This window comes from Pimephales promelas, chromosome 19 (genome assembly GCF_988280905.1).
Source record: "Pimephales promelas chromosome 19, fPimPro1.hap1.1, whole genome shotgun sequence".
Lineage (NCBI taxonomy): Eukaryota > Metazoa > Chordata > Actinopteri > Cypriniformes > Leuciscidae > Pimephales > Pimephales promelas.
This window is the reverse complement of record NC_142787.1, coordinates 29,639,698-29,652,419: the sequence shown is the minus strand read 5'-3', so window position 1 is coordinate 29,652,419 and position 12,722 is coordinate 29,639,698. Positions and strand designations below refer to the sequence as shown.

Here is a 12,722-nt window from a genome sequence, read left to right as displayed (position 1 = left end):
GTATCCCCTCTCAGCATGTGGCACACACTCAGGCCTCTCTAGAGGACCTCTCATGAACATCACGATTGGTAAAACCCTTTCTGCACAGGCTTATAGCATTTGCATGTTATCACAGACAAAGGTTCTTGTCTATGTCGCATGTTAGATTTCCACCACAGCTGGGTTTCAACAGTTGGATTGTCTTTTGGGAGAGAAATGTTTCTTGTTCCTTTGCACAGAGCTACTCAACACCCTTGGCAGTGCCAGTGCAGTTTACCGTCAACCTGCCTTCCTACAGAGATGTCAGCGGTAAAATCGGCGGATTCCTTTGTACTGATGCACTGAAATAGCCTATTAATTAATAAAATAAGCTTCTTGACAAGTCTTTTATCTTAAATGTATTTGAAAATGAAATAAAGCAAAGCCAACTTACCCATTATAGAGTACTTTGTCTGTAAGCAAGCCGCACGCGTCAACGCTGTCAGTATGAAAGCAAAACGCGTGTGTCCTGCTTCCGCTGACCATACGCACTGCTCCTGCGCTGCTTATGCTCTGCTAACGCGTGCGGTGTGAAACCGGCCTAAGACACGAAACGAGCGGTTTGCGTGAGAAAACGAACAGTATTTATATCGTTTTTACCTCTTGTTACCACAGCTACAAAGCGCCCACGCCCTCAGATCAGTTGGACGTGGCTGTGGTTACAAGAGGTAAAAACGATATAAATGCTGTTCGTTTTCTCACGCAAACCGCTCGTTTCATGTCTTAGTCCATCTATGTGTACTTACATTTACGAGTCATTAAATCATGTTTAATTTGGACTTCTCTGTGCATGCTCTTTGAGGTGGTGATCATAGACCTCCATTATATGACTGACAGACAAGAGCGGTTTGATCTAAAAACATCAAAATTGAAACTACTGCGGAAACAAAGACACCTACATCTTGGATGCCCTTGAGGTAAGCTAAAACATACCAAAAATTAATTTCAAAGTGAACTATCCCTTTAAGGAGTGGTTGCTAGCTGATTTTGTTTTGGAACCTTCAGAAAACTTGATTTTTGTTTTTCAAAATGGACTTTGCTGAGTCTAACTAACTGAAAATAAAAGCATTAAAATTACTAACTGAAAGAAAAATAAATTAAACCTAAATAGTAATTTTGAATAAACAATAATTGTAAATTAAAAAAGAAATTCAACAAATTAAAATGAGAGCTGAAAAAAATATATATATAAAGCTAATTTAAAATTAAATTTAATATTCTAAGATTAGTTCTTTATTTGAAACATAATCATATTTCTTGGCCAACATTCCTGAAATCAAGCAAAGCTCAGTGTAAACTCAAGTATGAAGTGCATGCATTAGCCCTCTTTACTAGTCTTGTACACATACAGTTCAACAGCACACATCAACATACAAAGGAAGATATAAATGATCAGACAGGTTTGTTTACAAATGTGCAAATTTGCAGTTACAATCAACAGCCAGATACACTCATGCTTTTTAAAGGGAGTGCTATATTTTCTTGCAAGATCATCCACTTTTTCTTATTTCATTTCCTATTAATATGTTTAAAGCTAAACTAGATCATTCTTCATTTAATAGCTCATCTGTCTGTTTACTTCATTTAAAGGCGTTAGTCGTCTTGAGTAACAGCTTGGAGTGTGTCGAGGTCCTCAGACGGCACCTGCAGATCCTCCGTTGACTCAACGTGATTTTGTGCGGGCTGACATGTTTTCTGAGCGTCAGTCTGGAGTTTCTCAAGGTCACTGTCACTTCAGGGGTAAAAGAAAGTGGATGACTTAAATAGTTATTCAAGAGAGAAATGCAAAGAAAGAATAATGTAGAGAACAGAACAGAGAACATGTAAACATTATAAATAGGGCTGTGCAAAGACTAATTGCGATTAATCGCATCCAAACACAAACTTTTATTTTGGATGCGATTAATCGCAATTAATCTTTGCACAGCCCTTATTATAAAATACATTTTTTGGTGTAGTTTTAGCATTTTTAGGGTTGGATTTTCTATGTATACTGAACAATTCCTCACATTCCATTCATTCCTAAGGGGGTCAAATTGACCCATGAGGGAAATATTTGTTACCGGTAATTTTTTTAAAATTACAACCACATTTTTTTTTTTTTTTTTTTGGAGTATTTTTGCTTCAAATGCAACAAAAGTCCTAAGGTCTTGGACCACTCAGATAAACACTCAATTTCATAAAAAATTTTTTTTTAAATGAGTTCCGAGTCAAATTATCCCGAGGGAAGGGTGAAAAACAATCACAGCCACATAAAACTACCCTTTAACGCATATTTATGTTATAATTACATTGCAATCAATGAGCGATTGAAAAGTTCCTGACTGGTAAAGGTTATTTTTCTTACCTAAGAGGAATAAGGACAATCCCAGTGACAAGATTTAGCTGCTCCACAATCCAGACACGACTTGGAGAGTTCAGCTAAATGAGCGAACAGCGCAATTAATTCATCATTATAACACAACAATATCAACTGAGCCATGTACAGTACTAACATTGAGATGGGAGATATTGGTGTCTGATCCAGTCTTGTAGATCCAGTTCATAGTTTTCTGTAGAATCACTGCCTGATGAGTCAGATGCTTTAGGTACTCTGAACTCTCTTGGGTCTTCTCGTGTGCTTCTCCCACCTATTAAACACAGCATTTATTAAAATCTACATTCGATTCAAGTCTGCTCATTTTGTATTCTTGTAACCATTCACCTGCTTTCTGTATATGCCGTAACGCTCCTTTTCATGCCTCAGTGCAGCACGGAAATCTCCTTTACTTTCATGCACCTTTGCCAATAAGTGATGACTGTGGAGAAGGACAGGATCGTGAAACACTTTCCATTTATGTTTTCTTCAGGTTCAGAACATATGAGTGCTGTATCCACAACAAAGTGGCTTGGTTGTGTTTCTGTTCACCCTTCACCTTTGTGCCAGTTTGAGAGATGAGGGTCCCTGATATTTGGAGGTCAGGGCGAGGGCGTTCTCCAGGAACTTCAGGGCAAGATCACAGGCCATCATACTATGAAGCACAAGGCCTATTTTACTCTGTACGGGACATGAACGCAAAGTTAAGGGTGCTTTAAAACTAGTTTGTGCATTTAGTAACCATTTGCAAAGATATTAATGAGCATTACTTATTATCATCAGTATTGGGGGAGATGCTAAACATGGTAAGATTTTAATACTCATTTATGGGAAAAATATATTAAAGTGCAAGTCAGTGATTCTGATACCACTGGTGTACGTAGTAGTATATATAAATCTGTATATGATAAAAAAAATATCTTCCAGCAGGTGTGTACACAACATTAAATAACAGAATCTCTTGATTAATATGGGGAAATATACAAGAATTATAAAAATGCTGTTTAAAATAGCTTGAGTACAGCATGTCAAACTGCAGGCCACTAGTTGACATGTTGTTTTCAATGTCCCTGTTATTCATTATTATCACACTGCTATGATTCTAACTCACATCCAGTAAAGTCATCTCGGGATGGTCTTCTCCACACACCAGGAGCATCAGGTATCGGGCACGGTATAATAATCGCAGAGCTGTCACTGGCTGCCCTCCAGCAAAGCAATAAAGACCAAGGTGCTTCTACATAAAGAGGAAACAACTTTTCGTATATTGACACCAGCATAACTGTATGATACTACAGTAAACCATACTTTTAATTTACACTGAGATGATTACGTACATATTCCTGTATGGTGTTGGGATGCTCAATTCCCAGGACTCTTTCACTGATCAGCACAGCCCTCTGCTGGTGACTGAGGGCCTGGCAGCATAAAATACAAATTTCATTTCAAAATGTCATTTATTGAGTTCTTTATTCAATGTCATTTTGGAGCATGTGATACCTCAGCGTAGTCTCCGAGGATGTAGTGTATGCGTCCCAATAGCCTCAGACATACGCAGACGTCCTGATGCAGAGCCCCGTAGACATTAGTGAAGAGACCCAGAGCCTGGCTTATTAACTCACAGCCCTCTTTCAAGCAACCTAGTGACGAACAAAGATTGTTTGAATGTTATTTTTGTTTAAAATATACTACCGTTCAAAAGTCTGGGTCAGTAAGAGGTGTTTTTTAAATTAATTTCACATTAATGCATTTTTAATTTTTTTTCCCATTTTTTTCTATTTGAAATAAAGGCTTCTTTTGCCGTTTTGATTCAGAAAATAATCCTAAAAAAAAAAAACAGTTTTTATGCTCATGTATATCAATTGTTGTGTTTTTAATTTTTTTTTATTGTATTTAAAGTGCCTTAGAGTTACCGTCTCGATAAAAATAGTTTATTGTTATTATTATTATTATTAAAAATAATAAATACTTTTATTTAGATTTTTGCTAATACATTCCAATGTCAAAAATAAAAATACTAAATAAAATAAAATTCTATCTATTAGGGGTGTAACGATACCCTCATGTCACGATTCGATACATATCACGATACAATATTATTGCGATACGATACTCCAAGACATATGGTAAAAGATTAGCCAAAAATGTACTGTTGATTAAAATGCTAAATTTGATCATTGTAGGTTTAAATGAATAGGCTTGGACTTGGTGTTTGTAACCCAAGGAAAATGGTAAAACCAGAATAAAAATATTCATGATTCTGAAGCAGAAATTACTGAGTTATTGTAGATTATATGCTTGCACGCTTTCACTGACAAGATATATTTAAAAATAATGTCGGCCACTTTTTATTGGTAACATCAGACATTTGGCAATATCAGGACCCACAAATTGCATTATTATGCATTATTATAATCAACATTATATATAGTAGTTCAGTCTAGTAGTCTACTTACACTAAAACTCTGAAAACTTGATTTTTTTTCTCACACAGTAAGTTTTATTTTGGGGAACTATCCACGATACATATTGTCACTATCCACGACACGTGTTGTTGCATTTTTGTATTGCGATATATTGTGGCACGATCTATCTATCTATCTATCTATCTATCTATCTATCTATCTATCTATCTATCTATCTATCTATCTATCTATCTATCTATCTATCTATCTATCTATCTATCTATCTATCTATCTATCGATCTATCTATCTATCTATCGTATATATTATTTATTTATTTCAGCCAGATAAAGTCCCCAGATTGAGAGCTACTTTGAGTGCTCACCTTTCTGGACCTGAGACTGACCACAACGCAAGAGATAAAGAGCATCGTTGGCCCTGGGACTGATGTGCTTTACTACGGGGAAGATGTTAAGGATGTCCTCTTCAGTGAACACCGTTCTGTGCTCAGAATCAAAGTGATACTCTCTTAAAAGAATCTGAAGGAGAGATAGAGATGGGGTAGTTATCGGGGTGAGAAAAAAGCACAATAATCTCAATCTGAAGTACCTGAATGCCAGTTTTGATGGCGATCTCTCTGAGCAGGGTGTTTCTCTGCAGCCTGCATTTGTCCACGGCCTCCTCCACACTTCCACTGCCAGAAGGAGACGAGATCCCACTCGTATCAAATCACAGCGCACCATCTATTTGTGTTCAGAGAACTGGTCACTCACCAGGGCAGGCTGTAATGGTAGTACTCCCGGGCCTCAGTTTTGATGGCCTCCCAAAGGTCACTGGGAGTGAGGTTGGCCCAGACAGTCACGGTGCCGCCCACAGATGCACGACTCCGCCTTCTCCGACTCCTGCGTCTAGAAGCTAACTTGTCGTTTTGCTGGATGACTCCGGCATCGGCAAAAGAGCTCAAGAAGCAGTTGAGGAAATGGCTGACGGAGGCGGACAGGGCAGATGGTTCCACTGCCTGAGGAGTGTCCTAGCATTATATTTGTGATGATATCCCACTGAGCATTTAAACACCGTAAGCAATTTCTGGACACTCACCAAAAGATACGTCTTAAACAGATGTTTTGCACATCTGGTGATCAGCTCACAGAGTGCAATTCTCTGAAAGAGGTTCAAAAAAGTTACTTTTTCAAATGTAATCATTGTATAGTGGGCGTCGTACACACACATCTTATTAGTTCTTCTCTTCAGATTAAAATAAGTTAGTCTAGTGGTACAACTTTAATTTACATTTAAAGGGACACTCTGACTTTTTGGGACTTTAGCTTATTCACCGTATCCCTCAGAGTTAGATAAGTCCACACACACCTTTTTCATCTCCGTGCGTGCTGTAACTCAGTCTGACGCACCCACCGCTAGCTTAGCTTAGCACAAAGACTGGATGTAAATGGATACAGCTAGCATACTAATCCCAAATAAGTGACAAAATGACACAAACATAGTCACAGAGTGTACAAATAACAAGGTCATATGAGACACAGCCATCTTTTAACCGTATAAATATAGGGAACTAATATTACAGCTGAACAAATATCCTATTTTGGTTGGATTTCTATGAAACATCATGGTATTACCTGGTCTCTCCTGTTTATCGTCGCAGCTCTTTACAATACAACGAACACCCATGATTGTTAACTATGCTTTTACTATCTAGTGATTGTTGACTCTATACTCCAACTCTGAACGCATCTCAGCTGCTGCGGTAATCCCTCCGCCCAAGTAGCAGTGCTTCGCCTAAATATATTTCCCAACATTTATACGGTTAAAAGATGGCTGTGTCTCCTATGACCTTGTTATTTGTACACTCTGTGACTATACAAATCACAACATGTTAAATAGGAAAATGTTTGCGTTATTTTGTCACTTATTTGGGATTAGTATGCTAGCTGTATCCATTTACATCCAGTCTTTGTGCTAAGCTAGGCTAGCGGTGGGTGCGTCAGATAGATACAAAAGCTCTCACTATTTTGCTGTAGATCATTAAACTGGTTATTGAACCACACTAGTTTTGTGAGGTGCCTTCATGCACAAACGCTGCCGACGTTTTTGGACGCCGCCGTAGGAAGATAAACTAAAAATCCAAGGAACCAACAGAAAACGTGACAGGTATGAGTAAAATACACACTTACATAGACATGATCAAGCCTTTGTTTCTGGGGTATCTTCTGAATATTCTCCAGCACAGAGCCCAGGTAGCGGATGTTGATGCCGTGCTGATGCAGAGCCTCGGTTAGAGTGACGCCGTCTATTGGCATTGATGTGTGGTCAAGGCAACTCTTCATCTACAAACACACACAGATAAAGATGCCATTTTTTCCCATTCAGCTCGGGGTTACACAAGGACAGACATCAGGGATAATCTGTTTTATATCCTTATCTATATCTTCCAATCCTAATAAAAATCAATAGGGCTGCTCGATTATGGCAAAAACCATAATCACAAACATTTTTGGTCACAATTATTTAAATCGATTATTGGTGGGCTATATAATCTCAGATTAGTCTTATTTCACGATTTTAGTAGCTAAAAATTTAAAAATTTCACAATTATCAGTTCTTCAGCAAAACTAAATAGTAAGTTTTTCAGGAAGATGTACTCGCATTCAGATAAATAAATTAAATAATCAAATGTAAAATAACATTGCACAGTCTTGCTGTACACATTAAATATAGATTAATCCTTATTAAAGGGTTAGTTCACCCAAAAATGAAAATTCTGTCAGTATTTACTCACCCTCACGTTGTTCCAAACCTCTATGTGTTTATTTGTTCTGCTGTACACAAAGGAAGATATTTGGAAGAATGTTTTAATCAAACAGATCTCATTCCCCATTGACTACCATAGTATGTATTTTTTCCTACTATGGTAGTCAATGGGGAATGAGATCCGTTAGATTAAAACATTCTTCCATATATCGTCCAGAATTTTTTGGGTGAACTAACCCTTTAAAGCTAGTTAAGTTATTCAGGTCAAGATAGTTGTTTGATTATCATTAATAATAAACAGCAGCAGGTAAATTAGGCTGCTGTCACTTTAAGAGTTAATACACGGATTCAAAATGCTGATAAACACGCATTTTCTTTCTCAACCGTGTGTAGTTAAGCCATAACCCACTGTTTTTACGTGGAAACTAAGGCATTTTGACATATTTGCCGGATCTGGGCCGACACTATGTTGCTGTTTGGGTTGTGTGTACGCGTTATGACGCCTTATTCACAGCAGCGCCATCTTTGATTTTTAATGAGAATGAAAGCGAGGCTGTGAGGGATAGACATGCATCTCTTCAATGGGCTGTACTGTTATTTAATGTGTTTTCGGATTGTTCTGCTCATGAAACACTGGAAAAATATATTTCCAAGAAATTTCAGTTGACAAAAAACTCCCGACAATATAAGTTGTGGAAAATTGTAAGTAATCTAGGAGCTTTATTCAGCTTTTTACAGCGGATGCCACTGGAAATACGGTAAGTCTATCCCTCACAGCCTCACTTTCATACCTGTCATGGCGCTGCTCTGAATAAGGTCTATTGAAACCCATCATACGCATTCGGCTCCGACTCAAAGCACGCATAAAGAAAGGCACCTGGGGAACAGTGTCTCTTTTGTGGCTTAATGTGCTTTTGATTACACTGTTTAATATCAAACATGTCCTGCAGTTTAGCAACAGTAGACTGTATTTTACAATATTCTCTTATTTGGCTGTTTGGATGTTACATTTGGGCTTTTAGGGAGGAAAGAAAGTACCTTTGAAGGAAAGGAAGGTGCGGAATAATACACAATAATCGGTTTACCTCGATTTAGTTGTTTTCATAAATGTTGGAAGCCAAAATCAATTACGATTGATCGCACATCCCTAAAAAGCAACTTACAAATGCGGGGATTTGATTGGAAATGAGGAAGACTGCAGCATCCTTTAACTGTTGTTTCTGTTTCTGGATATCTTCTGCACTTTCCTTGGGGAAACGTACACCTGATAAAAGAACAAAAATATTAGTAATGCAATGTTCATATTTATCCATACACGTGTAATATGCTGCTCATGTGTATAGCCAAAAGAGCTGCAAGGTAAACACAGAAACACACCTGCACAGAAGATGTTGGGGTTGAAATGTATGTCAAAAGTTTTCCTGAGGGAGGAGAAGATATGCTTTATTGAAGAAGTTTTTAGGGAAAGGTCCTCTGAATCCTGGTCTGGGAGTGGGGGAGATGTTGAGGATAGCTGAGGCGTAGTAGTTGGATCGCCCTTTAGTGCAGATTTGCCAACATCTTTGATTTCTTTGTCATGCTCAGTACTTTGAGAGACAGTTTCCATTAACATCTGGTATCTGGTGGCATTTCACATAAAAAGATCATTCAGCTTAAAAGGTTAATATTTACATCATGATGCATTTCAGTTGTAATCGCTATACCCAAAATTAGCAATATTTTCACAAACACTGGCAAGACCAGGCCAAGAATTATTTTTTCACCAAATGCCTGTATTCAGGACCATTGATATTTTGAAAATTAAGCAAAATATTTTCAGCAAAATTCTCAGTACGTTAATGTGACAGGACGTTATTATTAAGTTTATATAATTATTAATATGATAATCTCAATTATGGTTCTAATTGGATTCACATTACTGAGATAATCTTTAACTGTATTAAAGTAAAAATACGTTTTTTTTTTTTTTTGTGCTGGGCAATGATTTATCGCGATTAATCACATTCAAAATAAAAGTTTGTCTACATAATACATGTGTGTGTGCTGCGTATAATTATTTTGTATATATAAATGCACACACACATGCACGTATATATTTAAGAAAAATGTGTTATTTATTTATATAATATTAATATTTATATATAATATCAATTATGTATAAATATACATGCAATATATACATGCACATATTTCTTAAATATATACATGCGTGTGTGTGTGTGTGTGTTTATATATACAAAATAATTATAAGCAGCACACACACATATATTATGTAAACACAAACTTTTATTTTGGATGCGATTAATCGCGATTATTAAATTCTATATTTTTATTTTTTTAATTGTTTTTAAATAATTATTTTAAAAAATAATTATTTGAAAGCACCAGCAAAATCCTTCCATATTATTAAAGAAGAATAATGAGGTTTAAATGTGTAAAGTAATATGGAAATTAATTATTATTTAAGATCATAAAAAGTATTTATTATCTTAAAATAGGCTTCATTCTCAACTGTGGATGAAAGATTTCTTCTTTTTTGGGGGGGATTTTTGGGTGAATTGTGTTATTTTTTGACAGGTTCACCTGTGTAATAATCATAAGACGGGTAAATATAATTACCGGTGCTCCACAAAGGCGTCAGTGAGTTCCTGTCTCAGGCACACTAGGCGATGAGGATGTAGCCTTGGGAAGCCCAGTTGTTTACACACGGGACTTAAATCCTCTCCTTCCACAGGAAGAAAGTTGAGGTCGGGTGGGAAGGTAAAAAGTAAATCCAGTATGTAGTGCCGACCATCATTACCCACAATGCCCTTGTGCTCCACCGAGGAGCACAACTCTACTGCTGTATCATCTTTGTTCAGCACTAGGTGGCGCTGCACTCGCAGCTTCTTACTGGGTTTGTCAAGCAGCTCCAGATACCTTCAAAAAGTTTGAAATGTGTAAGGTGGTGACCATAGACCTCCATTATATGACTGACAGACAAGAACGGTTTGACCTAATAATATCAAAATTGAAACTTCTGTGGAAACAAAGACACCTACATCTTGGATGCCCTTGAGGTAAGATAAAACATATCAAAAATTAATTTCAAAGTGAACTATCCCTTTAAAAATGATGCATTTACCTGTCATCGGACACAACGGTCTTGCCAAAGTCAGTGGAGCCATAGACAACACTCTGTGCTTGGTCACGCTCAAGAATTCCCGGCACGATAGTTTGGGCAGTGACGCGGTAGCCGCGGTAATCGATCACTACAGTGCCAATCAGGTAGAGCTCTTCTTGATCCACTGCCCAATAAGCCCTCACACCGTTCAGGTCCAGAACAGGGGCGGCATGGGCCGCAGCCTCTCCTCCCAGATCTCTGTATTGGTCCTGCACATCAAAGCCTAAACTGAAGAAAATATTGTTCCAGATGAACATCTGCTGTCGTGGTTCTTCACTAGGGTTGATGGGCATCACGTTACCATCTACCACTGCCATGGCCCCTCGAGTGGCAGTGCTGACAAAATCACTGTTAGCCTGATAAAGTCAGTAAAAGGTCAGTATTAGAAACAGCCAATGAAAATGTTCCTGATGTTACATTTTAGATCAGAACGGCTCTGTTTACACCTGGTAGTAAAGGAGTAGTTCACGTTTAAAAAGCTTTTGCTGATAATTTACTCGCCCCCATGTCATCCAAGATGTCCATGTCTTTCTTTCTTCAGTCGAAAAGAAATTAAGGTTTTTGATGAAAACATTCCAGGATTTTTCTCCATATAATGGACTTCAATGGGAACCAAACGGTTCAAGGTCCAAAAGACAGTTTCAGTGCAAACCGCAAACTGTTCAAAGGGCTTTAAACGATTCCAGACGATGAATAAGGGTCTTATCAAGCGAAACGATCGCTCATTTAAAAAAAAAAAACAACAAAGTTTAAGTTTTATAAGCTCAAATGCTCGCCTTGATCTGTTCTGTGATTCATGTTCATGACTCTCCCAAGTTCGTTCGTTGAATGACAACAAACGTGCATCACAGAACAGAGCAAGGCGAGCATTTGAGCTTATAAAACTTAAACTTTGTTATTATTTTTTTTTAAATGAGCGATCATTTCACTTGATAAGACCCTTATTCATCGTCTGGAATCATTTAAAGCCCTTTGAACAGTTTGCAGTTTGCACTGAAACTGTCTTTTGGACCTTCAACCGTTTGGACCCCATTGAAGTCCATTATATGGAGAAAAATCCTGGAATGTTTTCATCAAAAACCTTAATTTCTTTTCGACTGAAGAAAGAAAGACATGGACATCTTGGATGACATGGGGGTGAGTACATTATCAGCAAAAGTTTTTTTTTAAAAGTGAACTACTCCTTTAAGTACTCCAAAAAGTAATTTGTGGAACTGTAAAAGCCAGTTTTGGTTCAAAGTTGAACACATATGATAAGTGGTAAAGAAGACACCTTAAAAACCGATCTGTCCCTCATCAGACGATCAGTCAGGTTTTTTCTCGGAAGCTCTCTTGTGGCCTGAAGTTCTTCATTCCAGTCCCGGGCCTTTGTTCAACACAGAGGAATGAGTGAAAAACTACTTGTGTAACTGGCTTGTGCGCTGACTTTCAACATTTTTACCTGAACAGGCACATGTTCTTCATAACCCAGGCGGAAGGAGATGACATCCTCCGCTCGGACACAGTCCATTGTGTGGTCAAGTGCTGGAGCTGTCCAGCTAAACACCTGGAACGGTGTGGCAATCCTTTCAAAGGGGTGTGTGGACCCTCTAAAATAAGAGAGAAGATGAGTAGTTTCTACATACTCTATTACATTTACAAGAAAAACAATCATATTTTGTATTATCATTTTATTTAGACAACGAATGAACATATTTTGCAGGTAAAAAAGTTAAGTTCATGGTATATTATTTTTTTTTTTACAATTTTTACAATTTCACTTGCCCTTAAAACTGTCATACCTTCTTTTCAGCAAGGCACTGAAGTTCTTCTTAAAAAGTGGACTGATATGACCCAGGAGATCCAGCAGAGCATGACTGAGGGCACTAGGATTGGCTGGCTTTGGATTAAAGCTGTAAGTCGTGGATCTAAGTGAAAATAAAAATATGTAACAAATCGATGCATTGGTTTTTCTAGTAGGGCAAGGACAATTTGTACATTGTAACTCACTGATTTACGTAGAACCCACGAGTTGAT

General features: G+C 37.6%; 1 protein-coding gene across 1 annotated transcript in view; it reads right to left on the bottom strand.

Annotated features, from left to right (window-relative positions):
- Nucleotides 1-1,316: 1,316 nt before the first annotated feature.
- Nucleotides 1,317-12,722, bottom strand: part of cluhb (CLUH binding protein of NUMT mRNA b) — a 17,891-nt gene continuing 6,485 nt past the window's right edge. Inside the window, exons 6-26 of the mRNA XM_039675645.2 lie at nt 12,696-12,722; nt 12,488-12,613; nt 12,148-12,295; nt 11,980-12,072; nt 10,668-11,062; nt 10,163-10,462; nt 8,921-9,162; nt 8,707-8,807; nt 6,967-7,119; nt 5,876-5,938; nt 5,551-5,795; nt 5,387-5,471; nt 5,163-5,316; nt 3,875-4,014; nt 3,712-3,792; nt 3,486-3,611; nt 2,934-3,055; nt 2,723-2,816; nt 2,514-2,648; nt 2,366-2,439; nt 1,317-1,750 (exon numbers count right to left, since the gene is read on the bottom strand). The exon at nt 12,696-12,722 is cut by the window's right edge and continues 128 nt beyond it. Coding sequence (XP_039531579.2) covers nt 1,612-1,750; nt 2,366-2,439; nt 2,514-2,648; nt 2,723-2,816; nt 2,934-3,055; nt 3,486-3,611; nt 3,712-3,792; nt 3,875-4,014; nt 5,163-5,316; nt 5,387-5,471; nt 5,551-5,795; nt 5,876-5,938; nt 6,967-7,119; nt 8,707-8,807; nt 8,921-9,162; nt 10,163-10,462; nt 10,668-11,062; nt 11,980-12,072; nt 12,148-12,295; nt 12,488-12,613; nt 12,696-12,722 — 3,043 coding nt within the window. The 3' untranslated portion in view covers nt 1,317-1,611. The remainder of the gene's footprint in view (nt 1,751-2,365; nt 2,440-2,513; nt 2,649-2,722; nt 2,817-2,933; nt 3,056-3,485; nt 3,612-3,711; nt 3,793-3,874; nt 4,015-5,162; nt 5,317-5,386; nt 5,472-5,550; nt 5,796-5,875; nt 5,939-6,966; nt 7,120-8,706; nt 8,808-8,920; nt 9,163-10,162; nt 10,463-10,667; nt 11,063-11,979; nt 12,073-12,147; nt 12,296-12,487; nt 12,614-12,695) is intronic.